The 19,833-nt window shown below is 40.4% G+C and overlaps 1 protein-coding gene and 1 long non-coding RNA gene across 2 annotated transcripts in view; both read right to left on the reverse strand.

The window, feature by feature from the left end:
* The window catches only part of PAFAH1B1 (platelet activating factor acetylhydrolase 1b regulatory subunit 1), a 34,607-nt gene extending 27,098 nt beyond the window's left edge, over window positions 1–7,509 (reverse strand). The window contains exon 1 of the mRNA XM_019545567.1: window positions 7,271–7,509. Coding sequence (XP_019401112.1) covers window positions 7,271–7,302 — 32 coding nt within the window. The 5' untranslated portion in view covers window positions 7,303–7,509. The remainder of the gene's footprint in view (window positions 1–7,270) is intronic.
* A 7,122-nt stretch (window positions 7,510–14,631) lies between these two features.
* LOC109317100 overlaps window positions 14,632–19,833 on the reverse strand; it is a 13,268-nt gene continuing 8,066 nt past the window's right edge. The window contains exon 3 of the long non-coding RNA XR_002102974.1: window positions 14,632–14,759. This is a non-coding gene — a long non-coding RNA (uncharacterized LOC109317100). The remainder of the gene's footprint in view (window positions 14,760–19,833) is intronic.

The raw sequence follows: 19,833 nt of genomic DNA on the forward strand, positions 1-19,833 counted from the left end.
AAAAAAAAAAAAAAAAGCAGTCCAGCGCACACATGGGCAGCATGCATCACTCAAACATGGAGCCGGGCCACCTGGAGCCATGCTGCAGCTGCCGGTCAGGCTCTGCGCAGCAGGATTGCCGCTACTGCAGCTCCGGGAGGCCTCCATAGCCCCAAGTAAGGCACTGTGCTGGCCCCAGCCTCCCCTACCCCACCCAGTGTAACTTGCCACGCACCGAAGTGCACATGGCACGGTCTTTCCCTGGGGACAAGTAGTGGCAGTGCTACTAACTACTAGTCCCCCAGGAAACAAAGTTTATGCTCATGTAGATGTGGTCTAGGTGTACAAGTTTATGAACCCTGTTTACAACACAAATGCCTAGCCACTTCAGCTGTTTGCTACATTCACTCAGCTGCAGAAACATGAATCAATGTTGACAAGTTTGCAGGTTTTTTTCTTTTTAATACATAAGATCATTTATTCCAGTACAAAGTTAAATACCATCAAAAACAGTATATCAACTATAATTCCACATGACAACGAGAGTTCATATTTACCCACAACTTCAAATTCAGCATACCCAATTTGTTTCTGAAACTCGTTTCTTAAATTCAAGTCATCTTTTAAACACTGCCCTGGGGATCCAAGTCAAACTGGATTCTCATGCTACAACTGGAATTGAGGCCATCATTCCAGTGAAAATGTCTGAGCTCTGCTCCTTGAGCTCTCTCTAATCTGCAGCTGTAACAGGAATAAGCAGCGTAAAGGAGCTCGCATAGCTTTTTAGCCAAAAGACTTTAATCTACAGATCTCATTCCTGTGTATAGCTATAGCAGTTCCATGTTCATGCACACTTCTAAAACACAGCCAACAGAAATCCTTGTCTCCTATACATTCCAATACTCATAAGTTTAAATCCTAAATTAAACTTTAAACCACTGGTATATTCCCCATGGGAGAAAAAAAATTGTTTCTTGCTCATATGGCAATTCAATATTGTAAGGCTGCTCATAATTGCCAGGATAGACAGCTTAAGGAATTAAAAGCAATTAAACTTCCTTAACATTTCACATTTAGGCTTTTTTTCCCCTTTTGAAAGTTAACATTTTCAGACTACAAAGTCTTGTTTCCTATTTGCAAGTGATATCTACCTAAATCCCAGCCTTTCTGCTATGGTCTCCATCTTAGCACCTCTTACAGAAGGTAAAATAGCTGAGCAAGTTTCTCCACTGAAGCATAATAGCCCATTCCTATTTTAATCCATAGATTCTAACCCTTTGCTAAATTTCTCTCACACAGCAACAATTCAACTGAATGAATCAAAACTGAAGGGTCAGTCAGAGGATCCTAGTCTGAGGACAGCCTGGCTAAAGGGCATGCAACTAGCTTTTGTAGTTTATGACACCAGGAACAAATTACATTTGTGTACATGGGACAATACAGTGGAAACATTACTCCTTTCTATCAGTCCACAATTGGTTGCATTTGACTAAAAGCATCATTAAAAACGCTACATTTTGATTTGACTTCCATCAATATCTGTGCAGTTTAGATGCAAAAATCTGAGCACTCCTAGAATTATAAACTTCATGATCATTGACAAAGAATCGGGCGGGGGGGAGGGAGGGGGAAAGCAGACCCAGGGGTTTGTTTGTTTTTTTAAAAGATGTCCATCACAAAGTTCGAGAAGGAACCATAGGTGGTAATTTGCTTAAAAGAATACAAATTTTCCCCTCCTGAACTATACTATATTCAATATCCATTAGAGGAAAGTAGTGTACATTAAGATAAGAAAACTTTATTCTAAACTTCTAAAAAGGAAAACTGAGCAAATGTATCCAATAAAGTGCCACTTCTTTTAAAAGATTTTTAAAAATTACAAGCCCACTTGGCTTACGTTCGGTATCGTCAGTCTTGCAAGGAGACTGAGATCCCCTTCAGCCAGCATTTCACACTTTGGCTTTAAGGTAAGTTACTAAAAAAGCACTTACTGGGATATGCTACCAGAGCAGGATATGGTAGTAGACTGCCAGATTGCTATGAACAAGGCATATCATGCCCTGCAACATAAATAGTTTATTGTACACCAAAGTAGAAATTGTAACTAAAAATTTCACCACTTAAACTACCCTGGATATTTGCGATAAAACTGGATAATTATGCTTGAAGATTACCCTTGCCAAACAAATCTCTGAATTCACCTGACTAAACTGATCGTGGCAGACAAAGACTCATTGTGGTGTAACATATATGCATAGCGCTTGATCATTTTAAAGTGCTACTGAAAAACGCCAAATAAACTTTCCATTGATATTTTAGTCAGCGTTGCACACCTGTTACCTGTAACTGTCCTGGATAATTTTTTTTAAAATTACAAGTCAATCAAAATATTCCTGCTCTCATCATACTTTCAATTAAATTTAAATTAACCCATAAGAAAAGGCAAAACATTTTTTTTTAAAAGATGTCACTATATGATCCTTTCTTCCTGCCCTACCTTTGGGCTTGTGATTTTTTTTGCCATTTGCCCCAATACTCTAAATCAGGGGTGCTCAACTTCCATCGTGCAGGCCAGATCCTGCCTGCAGTGCCATGTCATCTGGCTTGGGTCCAAAAAATTTGGCAGCAGTGGAGCAGTGCCACCACTCACTCCGTTGCTGCCAACTCTACAGATCCATGAGGAACCCCAAGCCCCGTGTTCTGGATCTAGTACCTGATCCCAGCAGGCGGGGCCAGCCCCAGGGCCCAACACTGGTGGGGGGAAGCATCAAGCCCACAGGATCCAATCCTGGGGTAAGGAGGGCAGTGCCACCCCCTCCTCCACCCCACCTCCCTGAGGGGTGCGGGGGGAGGGTGTTGATGGCCTTCCTCACTTTATCAAGGGCTGGAGGGATTCCGAAAGCATCTTTGACTGAGAACACTCTGATCAACAACAGTCTTGATTGAGAAGGTCTTCAAAATGCTCCTTCCAACAGGCACAGATGGCTTCCTCAATCAGGTCTCCCCCATCCTTAGGTCTCAAGGGGGTTGGGTCCCCGAGTGCTCAGACTACAGATGACTTTGGACTGCACTGAAGAAACAATGCATATTGTGGATTGTAGCCAGACGTTGAATCTCTTTAGCCTTGTTTTCCCACCATTTGTTCTTCATATTGCAGGCCCTCCCCTTGGACCTCTGCCTTGGCTTGAAGATTCAGTTTCTTTTGCTTAGAGTTGACATTGCTTTGCTAAGTAAAAAAGGCCTTGTGTTTGATTAAACTCTTGGATCTCCCGTTTGATCGCACTCTCATCAAACCAGTCTTGATGGTTCCTGGTGAAGAATCCAAGCATCTCTTCACAGGCGCTGATGACCGTGGCCTTGAGGGCATCCCACATGCTGCTGACATTCTCCCCTTGCTGTTGATTGGAATATACCAGTTTTTCGTTGAGACACTGGTGGAAGAAGTCTCGCTTGTTTGGGTTCTTGAGTCTAACACTGATCTTCCATCAGCATTGCTTCTGCTGCAGCCAGATTGGGAGCCAGTTTGAGTGACATAGCCAAGCGAGTCTGTGATCGGTCCAGCAATCGTCAGCTCCTAGCATAGCTCACGTGACGTGGACATCTTTGTGACCCCAGGCAAGGATGATGACAGTCAATCGGGTACCAATGCTTAGATCATGGGTGTTGCCATGTCTCGTCCCTGTTTTTCTGGCAGAACAGGGTGTTGGTGATGGCAGGTCCATGTTCTGCACATTCGGTCAAGAGGAGAGTGCCACTGGAGTTGACCTTTCCTACTCCTTCCATTCCAGAGGTTACAGTCCCTCCCGACTCTGGCATTGAACTCGCCAAGAAAAATAAGTCTCTCCCCTTCCAGAACATCTGAAAGGACTTGGTCAATGTTGGTGCAGAAGCCCTCCCTGTTTTCATTAGCAGCATCAAGAGTTAGGGCATACTGGCTCCACACCAGTTTAAGACACAGTCATGAGGCATTTATTAATTCCAACAGAGAATTCACTGAATTGGTCTGAGTTCATTCTTAAAGGCAAAACCAACTCCATGAAGTTGGTATTCTCCTTCCCGTTTACCCTTCCAGAAGATATAACTGCCTCCATGTTCTTTGAGCTACTTATCTCCTGCTTGTCGAACCTCACTCAGTGCAGCTACATCAACGTTGCATTGCCTGAGTTCTCAGGCCACGACCGCAGTGCGGAGCTCTGGGTGTTCAACTATTACAGTTGCTCATAAAGGTCCTGATGTTCCAGGTCCCAAAAATGATGGTGCATCTTCACGGTATTTTCAACCACAGTAAATGTGATCCCATGGATGTGGTTATCAAGTCAGGAAGACATACAGAATACCGTATTAGACAGGCTATATTTAGGGCACCTTTTCTAGCCCCCTCCGCATATGGGGTAAACGGAGCACATCCTGAAGTGGGCTGCCCGGTCGCAGTGAAAGCTACCAAATTGCATTCTTGTCTCATCCGAGTGCTAGATAACCTTCTTGTAACCTTTATGCTAGTTCATGACTAAGTGCTTCCAGACCTCACAATCCTACTCCTGTCACGATCAACTGGCTACCGAAGGGCTTGAAGAAATGTGCTGGAAAAGCTGCTTTCATGGAAGATGCCCATGTGTAATATTTGCACATGGGCATCTGCACATCAACTTCCACGCAAGCTCCTGACAGAACAAAACCCTGATCCAACGGCAAGGAGACCAAGACAACCAGGCACCTTGTACCACCGCAGCCTTCATCTGCATTCGCAGCCACTGAGATTCTAACATTTTCTTCCATCTGCTCCGCTTTTGAGGACTTGTAGAGCCACAGCTGAGGGCTGGTCAGGCTTATATTGGTAGCGAACTGTACTTGCCATGTCACAGCACCAAAGATACACGTGGTTTTTCAGGAGGGAAAAGCACTGCCATCTACTGTCCTCACCACATCCTAGTGGTGCTGCCACTGCTTGGTTTGCAACTGCTTATTTGTCAGTTTCCTCTGCGTATTTCACAGCTAACTTTCCCTGAAGGTCATTCCACTGTCTACCTCCTGTGGACACCCTGGATAGCGGTACATCTCTACCCCACAGAAAGGGATAAGTATCATTGCACTGAGTCACAAAGCCAAATTCCCTTTAGTTGCCTTTCTTTATTAACCGTTGTGCTCCCCCATACGTCCTAAATTTGCCATCCCAGTCTCCCCTCAAGCATTCATTCTAACCATCACTTCAAGTTCAGAGGGGAATTGTAAATCTCACTCCAATATTTATTCTTTGTTCTCATATTAAGAGCACAGAACTTCCTCTGGCCTCCCTCTCACGTTCTCAAGCCTTGGAAGTGGTTCTGAACTTTTCTGGACTCGAGGCACCTTTACTGGGCTTGCAGCACACCTCACTGGACTTGAGCCACCCCACCCTATTGTCTATGAATTGAGTGGCACCCAGTTTCAAAAACTAATTTATATTACAGAGCTTACCCCCTTGTAGAGGGGCTAGGCAGTGGGGATGGGGGAATTCTTCAGACAGGGCCCAGCCTGAGCCCGTGTTTATCTACCACTTATCTCCTTATATCTCACGTACCTCCTCGCACCTCGTGGCAACCTTCAAAAGGACCTGACAGCACACCGGGATACCTCTAGAATCCTGGTTGAGAATGACTTCTCTAAAAAAAAAAAAATTAACCCCCAAATGCCTCGTCAGTTACTAATTATCCACTTAATACAGCTCATTATTTTTACTCCCTATTCACATCTCTTCCAGATGCCAAAACTTCAAGAAGTAAATAAGAAAATAAATTTAATTCTGGATGTGTTCAAGAAGCCTCTCCTGAGTGGCTTCTTTAAGGACTTGTCAATACACCGTTTGCAAAAAGCTGAATTAAAAAAAAGTTGATGCGCTGTCTCAATCCATCAAGATTTTACCTCAGAGCTTCATTTAAAAATACTTAATTAGTAAAATAACAGGTTGAAATGACATGCAAATAATACATATTTTTATATTAAGAGGACTGTTATGACACCAAGGAGATAGCTGTCTACTCCCAAATCCACAAATATACAAAGGGGAAAAACACCATGTCCAAGATCAGTTAATAAGACTAAGTTCTAACTATTGCTGTTGTTTTCATACCTCTACAATGACAAGCAATGTTCTCCAAAAGAAAAAAGGTATCCAACCACTGCTTTCACATTGTTATAACATAACTAAAAGGAACAGGTCAGGCCATGCATTCATGGGCCATTTTGGCAGTTGTCCAACTGGGAAGAAGGAAGCAGAAGCACAGAAGACCATGTGCTCTGTTGTTCTAAGTCTGAACTATTCAATCTCCATGTCTTTCTAAATACAGCTTAAGACAAAATGGTAAAGAGAGCCAGACTCCTCCAAGACTCCTGGGGCAAGCACCTGTACCCCAAGAGGCATACTGTTGACTGGATACCCATGAGGCAACGATGTAGCAGCAAAGAGTGCACCAGGATTTGTTCAAGACATGTCTTCTTCCTTTTTATTCCACCCCCTTCGAATACGTAGGAGCAAGTATTCCAAAAGACCACTTGGCTTTAGTCCCTTCATGACTAAACTCCTTTCACCAAACCCTGATGGAAGCAGAGGACAAGGACAATGGAAATTGAGACGGGGGAAAGGAGGTTATCATTAAAACACTAGAAGGGTGAAGAAGGCTGGTCAAGGACAGGAGGTCAAAAAACTAAATCAGAGAACAAAAACAGACTGAAAGTAAAAAGCCTTGTTAGTTACACTACCTGTCTCATTTTGCTTGTGCTTGTATTCCCTTCCCCTATCCATTGTTTTTAATCCATTTCTTTCAATCTGAAGACCTACATGCACTTAGGATTGAAGATAATATAGAAAAAATATATTTTTAAAGTTCCTAATTTCAATTTGTTCTAGTCTATGCCCATTAAATAAATTAAGACAAACTTCCACAGCAGAATTCTCTTTATTCAAAGGCCAAAACCAATTACCCATTTCAGCTGATGCTAATATTGCTTTTGAACCCAATTCTCTTTAAGCACTATAAAGAATAATTTGATATTAATTCTCCTCTATCTGTACTTTGACTCACCACTGACCACGTCATACTTTAGCTTGCTTTTATAAAACTTAGCTATTCCTTTTGCCACTACAGGCATTGTATAAATATACAAGCAGATGAAAAAAAGATAATCCACAAAAAACTCAAAGCAAAATGTGAACATCACCTTTTCAAGGAATGTAGGTGGGAATGAAATATCTACTTTTCTGTGGAAACAGAAAGAGTGTAAAACAGCCTGTGTTTCACTCTATGAAAACACTTACAGTTCATCTCGTTGCCTTTGTGACAGCACCATCGTGGCTCTGATGTCAGGTTAACGTGATTCAGCTGTTGTTACGTCCTCAAGATCGAAAAACCTTGGGAAACCCTGAATCCACAATTTAATCTGCCACAAAATAGCTTCAACCAAAAGGAAAAAATTCTCCACGTGCAAAATCCCACAGGAAATCTGGAGGCATTCAACAAGGAGTGTTCATTCCATCTGGAAGAGAAAACAAGACATTATTATTTTCATTGAGAAATTTTTCAGAACCACTTTGGGCTCTTGTGAAGAATTAGGTACCCAGCTTCAAATAGTATCTTAAAAATAGATGGGCAACTCATGCCCAAACTAATGCATTTTCCACATAACATATTCCAATTTACACCCTGTCAGCATTTCTCCATCTCTGGGGCAGCACAATCTCTGTCCGCCTTTTGCTTTCAGGAACACAGGATCGAAAGGCCCCTTCTGGATCAGAAAGCCCAGTAAACTACTGCACACAACCACATCATAATCCCTTTCACAAACTAATCACATTCCATCTCAAAATTAGTCAGTCTCAGGGGCTCTACTAGTACCTGGGACATGGACAAGAAGTTTCTGGAGCACCTTCTTAATGGAAAGCGGTGGGGGAAGAACACCACGCCACCATCAGCACAGCCATTACACATGCAACATATACAAGCACCATCTCCACACAATACGGTGAAGTAAAGGTTGCTAATGATTTTATTCTGTTTCAGTTTGCAATATATGGCACAAACAAGCAACGTCCTATAGGGCACTCTGACACTGGCTGAAATTCAAGGGTGGAGTTTAAAGCAATGCAAAAGTGCTTCTGACTGCAAACTAGAAGCTTCCTGGGACTTTGCACTGTAACATGGCATATTGCATCAAATTTACAACATAAAGCAACACTAAAGATATGTTAGGCTCAATTCTGAGCTTAAATTAGGTGGTTCTCTTAGCTAAGGATTTATGACATTATGCACATTTGAAGTGTGTATGGCACTAAGCAGATACACCAATAAGCATTTACATGGCACAGAAGACAATTCCTCTTCCTACCACCATCTGAGAAAAGCTCACAGGAAGAATATGCACTCTAACATGAGCTAAATACATCTAAAGGGAAAACAAATGTTTTACTAAGAATTCATCTAATGCCAAGTCTTCACACCAATTCCATGTTGTTAATACAACAAATTTTAAAAACTCTGGGCAGCATGGTTCTCTTGGTGCTTGGGGTTGGCCCAAGACTGTTGCACCAACAGTATTGAAGTGGGTGTTGTGGGCAGTAAATAATCCAACAGAATAGTATTTTTCAATTATATTCTGACTACTGTTCCCAAAATTTAAGAAATTTAAGTGAGAGGAGCACCCAGGCCAGAAAGCTTGCTTTTCATGCGTTTGATTTACACCATTTAAACTTCTTCCTACACAGCACTAGGAACTTTAATTCTCAATAGGCTAGTGACTTCTGCTCTGAACTGTCCAGAATCATCCCTCAAATCACTTTAGCAGCTGCCGCTGCAGTGCCAATGGCTTCCACGCTGCAGATGCTGTTGTGTAACTAACAATGTCGTCATTATAAGCAAGTGCCAAAGCCAGTACACACTGCATCACTGCTGATTTTCTGTGCACACTTGGCAAGAGTCTGAACCATACTATTTGCTCAAACCCTTAAAGAGCAAGTATGTCTGACCAATCAGGAAAAAGTGCCTTTTAAGAATGATGTGAAAAAGGAAAAAATCCAAATTATCTATTCAGACTCTCTCATTAGAGATTTTAGTTGACTTTATTACCTTCCATCAGATATTCCAGAAATTAAAATTACCTAGTGTCCCCCCATCCACTTCTCATTCATTATACAAGATGCTACAGTACTTTTTGTGCACATATGCATTCATTAAACGCCTGAATTACTCAACTTTTTATTAAGCAGACTATTTTACACTGGAAGTGTTGTTTTGTATAGTCAGGAAAGCTTTCCTATACATTTCAGTCTTTAGGAGATCAGGATCTAGGTTTAGGAATAATGCTTAAAAAGTTCCACTGTTCTAACAATTGACACCATTTGACTAGACACCATAGACAAAGCTAAACTGTGCTCAGTAATACATTTAGACCAGTGTTACTCATTAGGCGCTACATGAGTAGGCAAGATTAACCAACAAACCACAACATACAACACCAGATTAATTGTTGTGAACACATTCTAATGCAAAAGAAAAACTAAAGTGCTTTTACCATGATTGTTAGAGGCAAGCAATGCATGCTGTCCCTACCCCAAACAGCTTAAAAATCCAACACAAAACAAAACTGCCAATTAAATTAAATACTGTAATAGCCATTTTTCCCCTGCAAATGAGTCAAGTAAAACCTTGGCATAAGAACTGATAGCACAGAGGGTTTTCCAGGCAACGAGCAACTAAAGAGGCTAGGACAATTCAGTTTAGAAAAGCCGCTTATGGGGGGACAAGATAAGGGCTACAAAATACTGAACAGTGAAGAGAAAGCAAACAGGGATCTGTTATTTACTGTGACTTATAATACAGAACTAAGGATCATAAGAATTAAATGAAGATATATTAAGCTTAAAACAAGAGACAGTTCTTTTTCGCACAGCATGCAACTGAAGTGCAGAATTCGGTGCCACAAGAAGTGGAAGCTGACAGATTCAGCCAGATTCAGAAACAGATTGGCCAGACTCTTGGAGGAGATGTGCATCAGTAGCTATTGACCATGGGAATTAAAGAATCAAAACTTCCTGACCTTAAATGCTGGAAAATGCAAGTGCAAGAAGAGTGAAGGAAATGTCTTGGTCATAACCTGTTCATTCTTCCTTTTCGGCATCCACTCTCTTCCTCTTTGGTGACATGGGATACCGGGCAAGATGGATCTATGATGTGGATCCAATAAAATGCCAGTTATGTTCTTATGCTTCAAGCAAGAGGCAGCTATAACTTGTCCCTTCACTATCTTGTGCTGGTGCCTTACCTGGGGAGACAATGCAGCTCCTAAAAGATGTTGTTTTGTACTACAGTGAAGATGGGGTACACAATAGAAATTAGAGGTGAATCTGGTTAGTAAAAATGCCAATATCCCCTCAAATCACTAAAAAAGTGCCCTGTAGAGGGCAATGCTGTCACGGGTTTCAGCACTGCTAGTCAAATGGTGGTGTGAAACAGCTAAACTATTCTCTGTTGCTTGTGGTTTGAACACAAGTGTTCAGTTATCCAATATACCATTCAAGTTGAAAAACAAACTACAAATGTCTTTCTAAATACAATATAAAACAACAAGACCCTACTAATTCAGGAGGGGAATCCCAATACCTGTACTAAAAGCAGCAATACTTGTCACTAACAGATACCCACAAAATTACCTCAAGAAATATCCTGTTCCACTTGCAATTCTCACAGCCAGCTATCAGTTAAATATCAACACTGCTTACTATAACATTAAATCATACATGGAGAAGGAACACAATGTTCAATATTTACTACACCTAGTAAAACCTATATGTAGATCACAGGATGTAAACCCATTTAAAATTGAGTATACCAATTATTTATTCTATGTGCCAAATGGTCTTCCAAATTAATATTAAGCAGACAGTAAAAAGCCACTCCCTGTCCCAACCAGTTGCATCAGGTGTCTTGCTAATAGCTGTGCAATAACAACTCTTTGAAAAGTCATGCTCCAATATTTTGGTGAACTTATACTACAGCTAGAACTACAAGTACATTTTCCTGTCATACTGTTCACACTAAGCTGATTCACTGTTTCAGGACAAAGTTCCTAACAGGCCATTAGTCTCCGAATGCTACCAAAGAAAACTTAATAGGAGGGAGAGGAAGACTGTCACATTATTTTCTGTAGTAATAATTTGACAATATTATCCAATAAATGTACATGGAAAACAAAATGAACCTATCCTCAAATAAACACACTGTTTTAAACAGCAATTTATTTCTAATCTAGTAAAAAGTGCCTTTTAATAAAAACCCAAAAAGAAAACTGATGGCTATGAGAGAAGTTACCTGTTTTAATTGAGCATATTTCAGTGTAATGCTGCAACTTATGCTATAAAAGACATGATGCAAAAATCTATTTCTGGAGGCACTGACAATACTGCTTTACCTCCTACCACACAGCCATGGAGAATTATTGAAAGCTTTAGCCCATTCCCTTAGCACACCATGCCGCCACAATAACTGTCACATGAGTATCCAAAAACTACATTAAACTAGCCAACTACAACTTAAACTCTGTACACAGAAACAGCAATCTAGTCTTACCTGCACAAGGGCACTAATTTAAGTCTAGCTACAAAAATTCAAGTCATTTCAAACAGATTGTATGTAACAGGATTAAAATGCTACAGAACTAAGACAGTACAGACACGGTCTTAAAAACTAGGCCCTCTGGCTAAAGTGGCAAATATCCTCCCCCAAAAAGGTATATGCTGATTTTTCAGCACAGTTTTACTCCATGCTGGCATAATTAAGAACCCTAACCCTTCAATCAGGTTTTTGAAGCCTTCCACTAGCTTTAATGACATGGCAGTTAACACAGACTTTGAACTTTCATGACTTGATTTCGTGTGGTCAGCAGAGAACAGGCCAAGTTCCCACTTTTTCTGTTTTTAATTTTCTCTCAGAAAAAGTGGAAGTTTCTAGGTTAGCTATAATAAAAATCAAAGGCTTCATTTTCAGATCACCTACCTCAAACTATGTGAGCTACAGGTGATCAGCACTTGTGTGTGGGGCGGAGGGTAGGGTAGGCAGGGGATCAGCCCACAGGAGATGAGTAGGGGGAGAACTGGAACTACCTTTATGCCCGAATTAAAAAAAAAAAAAAAAATCCCAGTGTGCTCACAATAAGCTTGTAACAAAGGCTCATAATGCTACCAGGCATTAGCTCTCCTTCTTCTGCTTTTCAATTCAGACTCTCTGAATTCTTACTGCCAATAGCTGTACAGATATGCTACTTTCTATCATAGATGAAGTCTTAATCTGACTCATCTGAATGAGTAAGGAGGCTTAATACTGCAGTTAAAGGCCTTTACTGCACTGAAGTTATACCAAGTAAGATGTGCCAAAACCTGTCTGAATTGTGAAACTGAATTCCCAACACATTACGCTACACAAGAAATATAGTAACATCCCAGGCACAAGTTAGTCAATGATGTCAGTAAAAGGAGTCGCAATGGAGAGACTTAGCCCTACACTGTTTAGCAGTGAGACGGTACTGACATGATGCAAGTCTAGGGTAAAGTTATAGGTTGCTTGCATGAAAGAGTTTCATTACTGGTCCAGGGTGAGAGCAAGTTTGAAAAAAAAAAACAAAAAACCACACACCACTTAATCCAGCCAAGAGCTTAGGTACTTTTGTCTTAATATTGTAGGAGTAGCAGACCCGCAGCATGAGTGCCACAAGTGGCATTGGCAGCCTCTGTATGTGGCATGCAACAGATAGGGAAGAGAAAGAGAAGGGCAGCACAGCAGCAGATGAGGCAGGAGGCAGAGCGGCAGTTCAGGGGCAGGGGGGAACAGAAAAGGAGAGCAGGAGATCAGGCAGAGGAAGGGGATCAGAGTGGCACTTGGGGAGAGTGCAGGGCTAATCTGTGGCATGCCTGCCAAAAAGGTTGCCCCCCCGCGCCGTGTATTTAGTTTGCTGACCTTGCAGAATTTACACCTATTACTTGGTACTATATACAATTTCATTCATTTTAATGGAGTTACCAATATACTGGAAAGTGGCCACAAAACACTTGAGTTTAGAACAATCACTGGCAAACATGAAGAACATTTTAAAAGATACTGGGGTCTCTATTTGGTTTATCTTTGCCAAATAGCACTACATTGCCAATGCCTTCTCCCAAAAGTTCCAGCAATCCTTATTTTTCAATTAAGGCACCAAAAACCCCTAATACTCTGAACTGACTAGAGTTTGATCAATGTTCAATCATACTGAAAAGCAGCTGGTGGGTTTTCTGGCCCACCACCACCTGGAAGACCCACCCCCTCACACCTGTAACCTTAGTTGCTGGATTTTGAGGTTTGTCTAAGAAAAAAGAGCAAATGCTGATTTACACATCTGCAGATGTACCACATGCAAAAAATAAAAAAAGTAATGCTTGATTTACTTAGCAGTAACAAGATATGTTCCTCATTAGAAGGGCAGTTATTTATTTCCTCCTATTTATGCTTTAGAGATTTAAGAAAGTATTGATACCCATAAGGGCTCAGACCCAAAACATGATACCATTCCTCCCAAGTGACAGCTCTATCAAATTTGACACTAAAACTGGAGGAAATCCCAACACAGCTCCCATATTTTTTTCAAGTTTGCTAAGAAGGGCTGGCTGCCAGCACCTTCTGTGAACCAAAAAGCATATTTCTATTCTCTTTACCAAGATCATGAACAGGATTCATACAAATTCACTGAGCATTGATCAAACTCTGGTCAGTTCAGAGTACTTTTTATAGTTGGTTACCTGAAATCAATCTTGCTTAGATATCGACTCCACTGTGAATCAAATGGCGGAAAACAGAGGATTAGACTGCAAGAGACCAACCAGATCTTTTCTGAAAGAAAAAAAAAAATCCCTCTTCATGAAAATATTTACTGCTCTGCATTACAAAGAAAGAATATATCTGTGTTATATTCATACACACACACAATATGTAAGCAGAATTACGTATAAAGTTCTCCATGGAGTATTAGCTGCTATTTACATGCTAATACAGAGTACCAGCCACTAATGGTTCTGCTTGTGCCACAGTTTCTATTTATTCCACAAAAACTTTTCATTTTTATCCAGACTGGAATATGGCTGGCTCCAGATCAGTACCATTCACATACAAGACAATGAACTCCTCCTATCTGCCTTGGATGTCCATCTCCCAACCCAACACACAAACACAAATAAGGTAGGCAACATGTCCCCAGCAAGATCATTTGTCTTCACATCTATTTTTGCCAAGTCCTCACTTCCCTACATCTCAGGGCTCAATACATGAGAATACAGGCAGTCCTCAACTTAAAACGTTTAGAGTTACAACATTTCACACTTACAAAGTTTATAAATTGACAGCGTTTCAACTTTGATGTCAGTTTTGACTTTACAACACTTGATCTGATGTGTGACACAGTGAACTTGTCTGCTGGGATGGCGTCACATCTCCCTGGAGAACACCTGTCCAAACTTTCTTGGACACTTTAAGAAAGCAGACAAGACTCCAGAAAAACCTGCAGTCAAGACTCCTGAAAAGACTCCAGCCAAGAACCCTTCAAGAAGTCCAGCAGTCACCTCAAAGAAGTCCTTCCAAATCAATATGATTGCTATTTACAATATAAATACATTAATGTAGCTATATTAGTCATCTAAAATTGACTCAGTACAAAATTCTGGGGGGGTTTTGGTGAAAATTGGGTATCAGGCCTTGGGTCAGGAACAAATCCCCCATTTATAACATTTTCTCTCATGAGAAAATTGGTTCTGAGTTGCAACGTTTCAACTTAAGACGCAGTTTTCAGGAACCAAGTGTGTCGGAAGTCCAAGAACTGCCTGTACCCCAAAGATGTTAAAACATCCACAGTTCTTTCCTTTACCACTAATGCAAGCAGGATCAAAAAAGCTGCTCAGAATTTTCTAAACTATATAGATATCTGTGTGTTGGCACACCACCGCTGTCTGAATTGTCATCAGAGCTGCACACAAGCTAACCAAGACTACAAATGATATAGTATTTAAACAAATAAATCAAGAGGACAAGTGTGTGGCTGAGATGCTCAACCTTCATCAGCACTCCCAAGCACTAAAACTGGTCCAGCAAGTGAGGTTTCCTTTGGCATTTCACAAACGAGTTTGGCATTTTCTTAGAGATGACTAAGGTTGGCTTTGCACAATATCTTCAGCCCAGTTTGTCAGAAAGTGAGCTCTCAACAACAACAAAGAGAATCTCTCTCAACAACAACATAAAGAGAAATATATATATAGATACATATTTCTCTTTATGTTGTTGTTGAAATTATCTATATCTATCTCCCATTACTAATTGGCTCAACCGAGACAGAATACGCCAGCAAGTCAGTGGCAATACCAGGAATAAAACCCAGAATTTCTAATTCACGGGCTACCCAAAATTTATCTTTTCCCATTGCATCTTCCAGGGAAGAAGTTGCTAATTCAAAAGCTTTTTTTCTTGCTTTTGTTCAAATGGAAAAATTACAGACAGTTTATAACATAGCAGTATTAAACCCTGTTAAATTAGGTGTGGAATTTTGAATCAAGAGAAAAATAATTTTTACTGCCATAAAGACTAAACAAAAGGTGTCATTTGTTTAAACCAAAATTAATTCAAGAGTCATAACATAAGCCTAGCAGCCATCTGGCAGTATTAGTGAACACAAATGGGCAAAAATCCCACAGTCTGAGGCCCCTTTAAACTTGACATCTTAGAAGACAGATACAAACACCCCAAAAATTAAGTTTGGAAATGTACATATGAAGTGTTAATGTACCATATGAAATATTGGCATACCATGTCGAGCTATACATTAAGCTTTTCGTAAGACCATAGATTTCTTAAGTTTGGACTCAAGTGTTGTGAGCACCAAACCTAGAGTCAGTTTTTTGTTGTTTGGTTGGGTTGGGTTGTTTTTTGTTTGTTTGTTTGTTTGTTTTGGGGGGGTTGTGTGTTTTTTTTTTAATGAAATCACTTGTATCAATGTAACTGTTTGAATCCAGTTTATAGAAGAGGAAAAGCAATTTTGGTCCATTAAAAAATAATCCACATCAATGAAAAGCAGGGAACATTGCCACTTCTCTATATACTGCATAAGCTGTATATCTTCAGGTCTACCTGGTCATTACGCATAAATTTAGAGGCAACTACTTTAATGGACAGTACCTTAAGAACAAGAATTTATGTTCTTTGGCCAAATAACGTCCCATCTATTTTGAGATTAAACCAATCCTTGTTTTTTGAAGTGTCTGAATAGCTTTTGCTTCACGTTTTGAAGTCAGGGAGTTCATATCAAGATGGGTTTTCCTTGTTTTCTGGTTTTGATGTTACCTGGAAAACCTTAAAAACAAGTTTCCCTAGGAAATGTTAACTCTCAAATGCAGGACATGCTAAACAATGTAATGGATCAAACAGGTCTCTTATTTAAGAACAAAAAGAAATAATATAGAAAATTCAGTTATCTCCTTTCTCCTAGGCTAAATCAAGAAGAGACTTCTCCTACTGTCCTTACTCACAACACCATGCAGCCAATTTAACATGATAAATCTTTGAAGAAGTAAACAGACAAACTTCTTTAAGAACAGATTTGCACTTCCAGATATCAAATTGAATCAACTCCCATTGATTAACACATCATACCAACAAAAGAACAGATGCAAGAGGAAGGTAAAGAGCCTTCATCCATTTCTGAAAAAAAAGACAGGAGTGGAAAACAAAATAGACAGACAGACCTGCTTTCAATTCCCTACCTCCCTATGAAGCCTGGCCTTGAATCTGAATAACACTCACTCCTCTGGAGTAAGATCTCCCACAGGAACATGTTCAAAAATAGCTTTTATAAACCCTCCTACAGCAGCTTAACTGAAAGACTTCCCAGGATAGTGTTGAAACTTGAGTGCAGATAAGCAGGCAGCCCCTACTTTAGGAATCATCTTGCTTACTGCCCTGAAAAGCACAATCTCCTCAAAATGAGATGCCATCTCATCTCACCCATCTACTCTTCATGTTACCAGACTTCACATTTTAGATTTTAAATAGTCTGCATCTAGATATTTCTTCCAGAAGATCAACACGATAATCCAGTTTCACTTGTGAGGCTTGAGCAGCAAGCACAATAAAGTACAATATAAAGCAACGACACAGTCAAGGGACAAGAGATATTTTCCCCTATACAAGCTCAGAGAAGAGGCAATTGGGCCAATGCTGGCTGGAACACAGATGGATCTGTCCCTGCAGGGGAGAAAAAGAAAGCAAAACAGCAAATGCACCTCTTGCTCTTTTCCTAGGAGATGGGAGGAAAAAGGATTTTCATGTTTCCTGGAGCCTTGCAAAAAGTAGTGGAACAGGAAAATACAAGAGTCAGCACGCATTTACTAAGGGGAGGGGACAGTGGAAAACTCACTAAAAAGGGATCAGCTTGACAGCCCAAAACTCATGTACTTGAGGGAAGGAAGCAACCCAAAAGTTAATGAAGATGGAGTCCAAATTTAGTTAAGCACCCATTAGCATACAGATGCCTTTTTACATGGGTTTTGGCTGTTACATGTTTGAGGTACTATTTATTTGTTGACGGGCCATGGACATGTAGCAAAGTTAAAACAGGTAGAATTTTTGATTCTGGATGAGACCACTTTAAGCAATCCTGCAGATTCTCTTCAATCAGGCATACATTTTATTGTGATGGGACTAATGTGGGACTGAGGAAGTTCTCTCTCAAGTGCTGCCCAGGACCATACTCCCAAATTTGCTTGGTATCTGAATCACCCCTGAATTTAAGGGCCGTCTCCCATCTTTCTCATGATCAAGAGCATTAGGTGAAATTGGTAAAGTATCTGCACCTTTGTAGAGAATTGAATAGGGCATGCATGTTTGAAACTGAACATTTCTGTTGGCCAATCAGAAACACCTGCAAAACCCAAGAGGATAACCGGCCTCTAGGAAGACCAGCTTCTGAAAATTAACCAAGAAAGAATCCAGCAAGTTCTATACCAGGGTACGGTAGCCAAACAATTTCATTTTCACTCCTACAAGTTCAGTGACGGAATGGATTTCTCTTTCCCTATCCAATACTGAAATACATTAATTCACATGCTTCTACCAACCTGGAGATACAGACTTCACACAGCAAACGAGAATGCCTCACCCCTTACATTCATGAGGGATTTCATACATCATTCAAAGACTGCTAGACTACTGATTTCCATACATGCCTGCACAAAGGTACAGCAGTCTAAGTGTTGTTAAGGACCCAAATGAGTCTGTCCTGTTTCTGCAGGAAGTCAGGTGAGAGGATACACCTATTCACCTACTTGAAGTAAAGACATATCAAAGCAAATAAGCTGCTCAGAATTAGGCGTTCCTATGACACCAGCTCATTTCCTATTCATAAAGTTATCCACTCATGCTTTACATTTTGTCTCCAAACTGTCTGAAGCCAGAGCCACTACATGTTATCCTTCAAAGTATCCAACACATTTGAGATGCCAAAACTGAACTTTTACTCCACTGCTTTTCAAGTTAAAACCAAGTTTCCACTACAGGTTTATTGTTTACTGAAAGCTGGTTGAAGTCAGCCATCTCTTGCATTACACTGAGTGAGTATATTAAGACTATGAAAAGAAAGCCAAAAAGTATAGTTTCTAAGGAAGTGAGAAATTCCCAAAAAACAACACCCCCTATTTACGGTGGAGCAGCTGAAAACAGGTGCTTTCAATCCAAATGCCCTCAGACTTGTTTCTACAGTGTATTAACTTAATCCTTAGCTCACTTCACACTGCTAATAGTTACTGCATTGGTACCACAGATAATTCTGGCCCCTTCAATATCCAGACATGTTCCACCACTGCGTTAATCTTCTCTAGCAATCTCTGAAGTATCAAATCTTAATCCAATGCCATAGTATCACTCTTACTAGTTTCTACCCATGTAGGATAAAGTCACAACAATCATAGCATACCTTGTTCAAAATACGCATTAATTTCAAAGGGACTCCCAAGTAAGACCTATAGGATTTGACCCCATAATATGTTACACACAGGCTGCCTACTGAATTTTTCTAGTGCTTGCCATGCCAGATGAGAAACTATACAGAAAACCATCCCTTGTTTATCCCTCATCTTACACTACTGAATGATCACATTTTCAGTACCCCTGTACCAAGTGTTAATTCATTACCGTTGAAGCTATACATATCGCTTCTGCCCCCTCCAAATGGAAGCAGCCCAGGAACTCCAATGAAGGGGAAATGAAATACAAAACAGAGTTTGGCAGGGAGAAAAGGGAAACACAAGCAAGATGTGCACAGAGATCGAAGAAGAATGACCAAACAAACTATTAGCAGCTTATTTTATTTTTGGTTCACATCTGTCTATACAATGGATGGATAGAAGCTGTTACTGTCTACATCAGTTAAGTATTTCATTTACATTATGCAACTACCTTCCTACAGCCAGTTCAGTGTACTGTTCTACAAGATGAACAAGACTTTATGAGCATCCACATTTAATCTGGCTGACTGTTCTGCTACCTCTTTCCCCTTTATGTAGGGATGTCCCTGCATATTGGTGATGCAGTTGAGTGAGCATCCTCCTGGGTAGCCTTCTCTTGCATGGACTGCCTAGATTTTCCCAAAAATACACATCTACAAACAGTAAGTGCTGACACACGCACACTTGTTAGAACAGAAAAGGTGCTGTATGGGCATAAAGTGAACCTGTGTTAGTTCAGCTAAGGTGATTTTAACTATATGCATTTTTATTTTATATATGAAATAATAATAATAATAATAATAATAATAATAATAATA

The sequence above is a fragment of the Crocodylus porosus genome, unplaced genomic scaffold (genome assembly GCF_001723895.1).
Source record: "Crocodylus porosus isolate Cpor-Errol unplaced genomic scaffold, CroPor_comp1, whole genome shotgun sequence".
Classification (NCBI taxonomy): Eukaryota; Metazoa; Chordata; order Crocodylia; family Crocodylidae; genus Crocodylus; species Crocodylus porosus.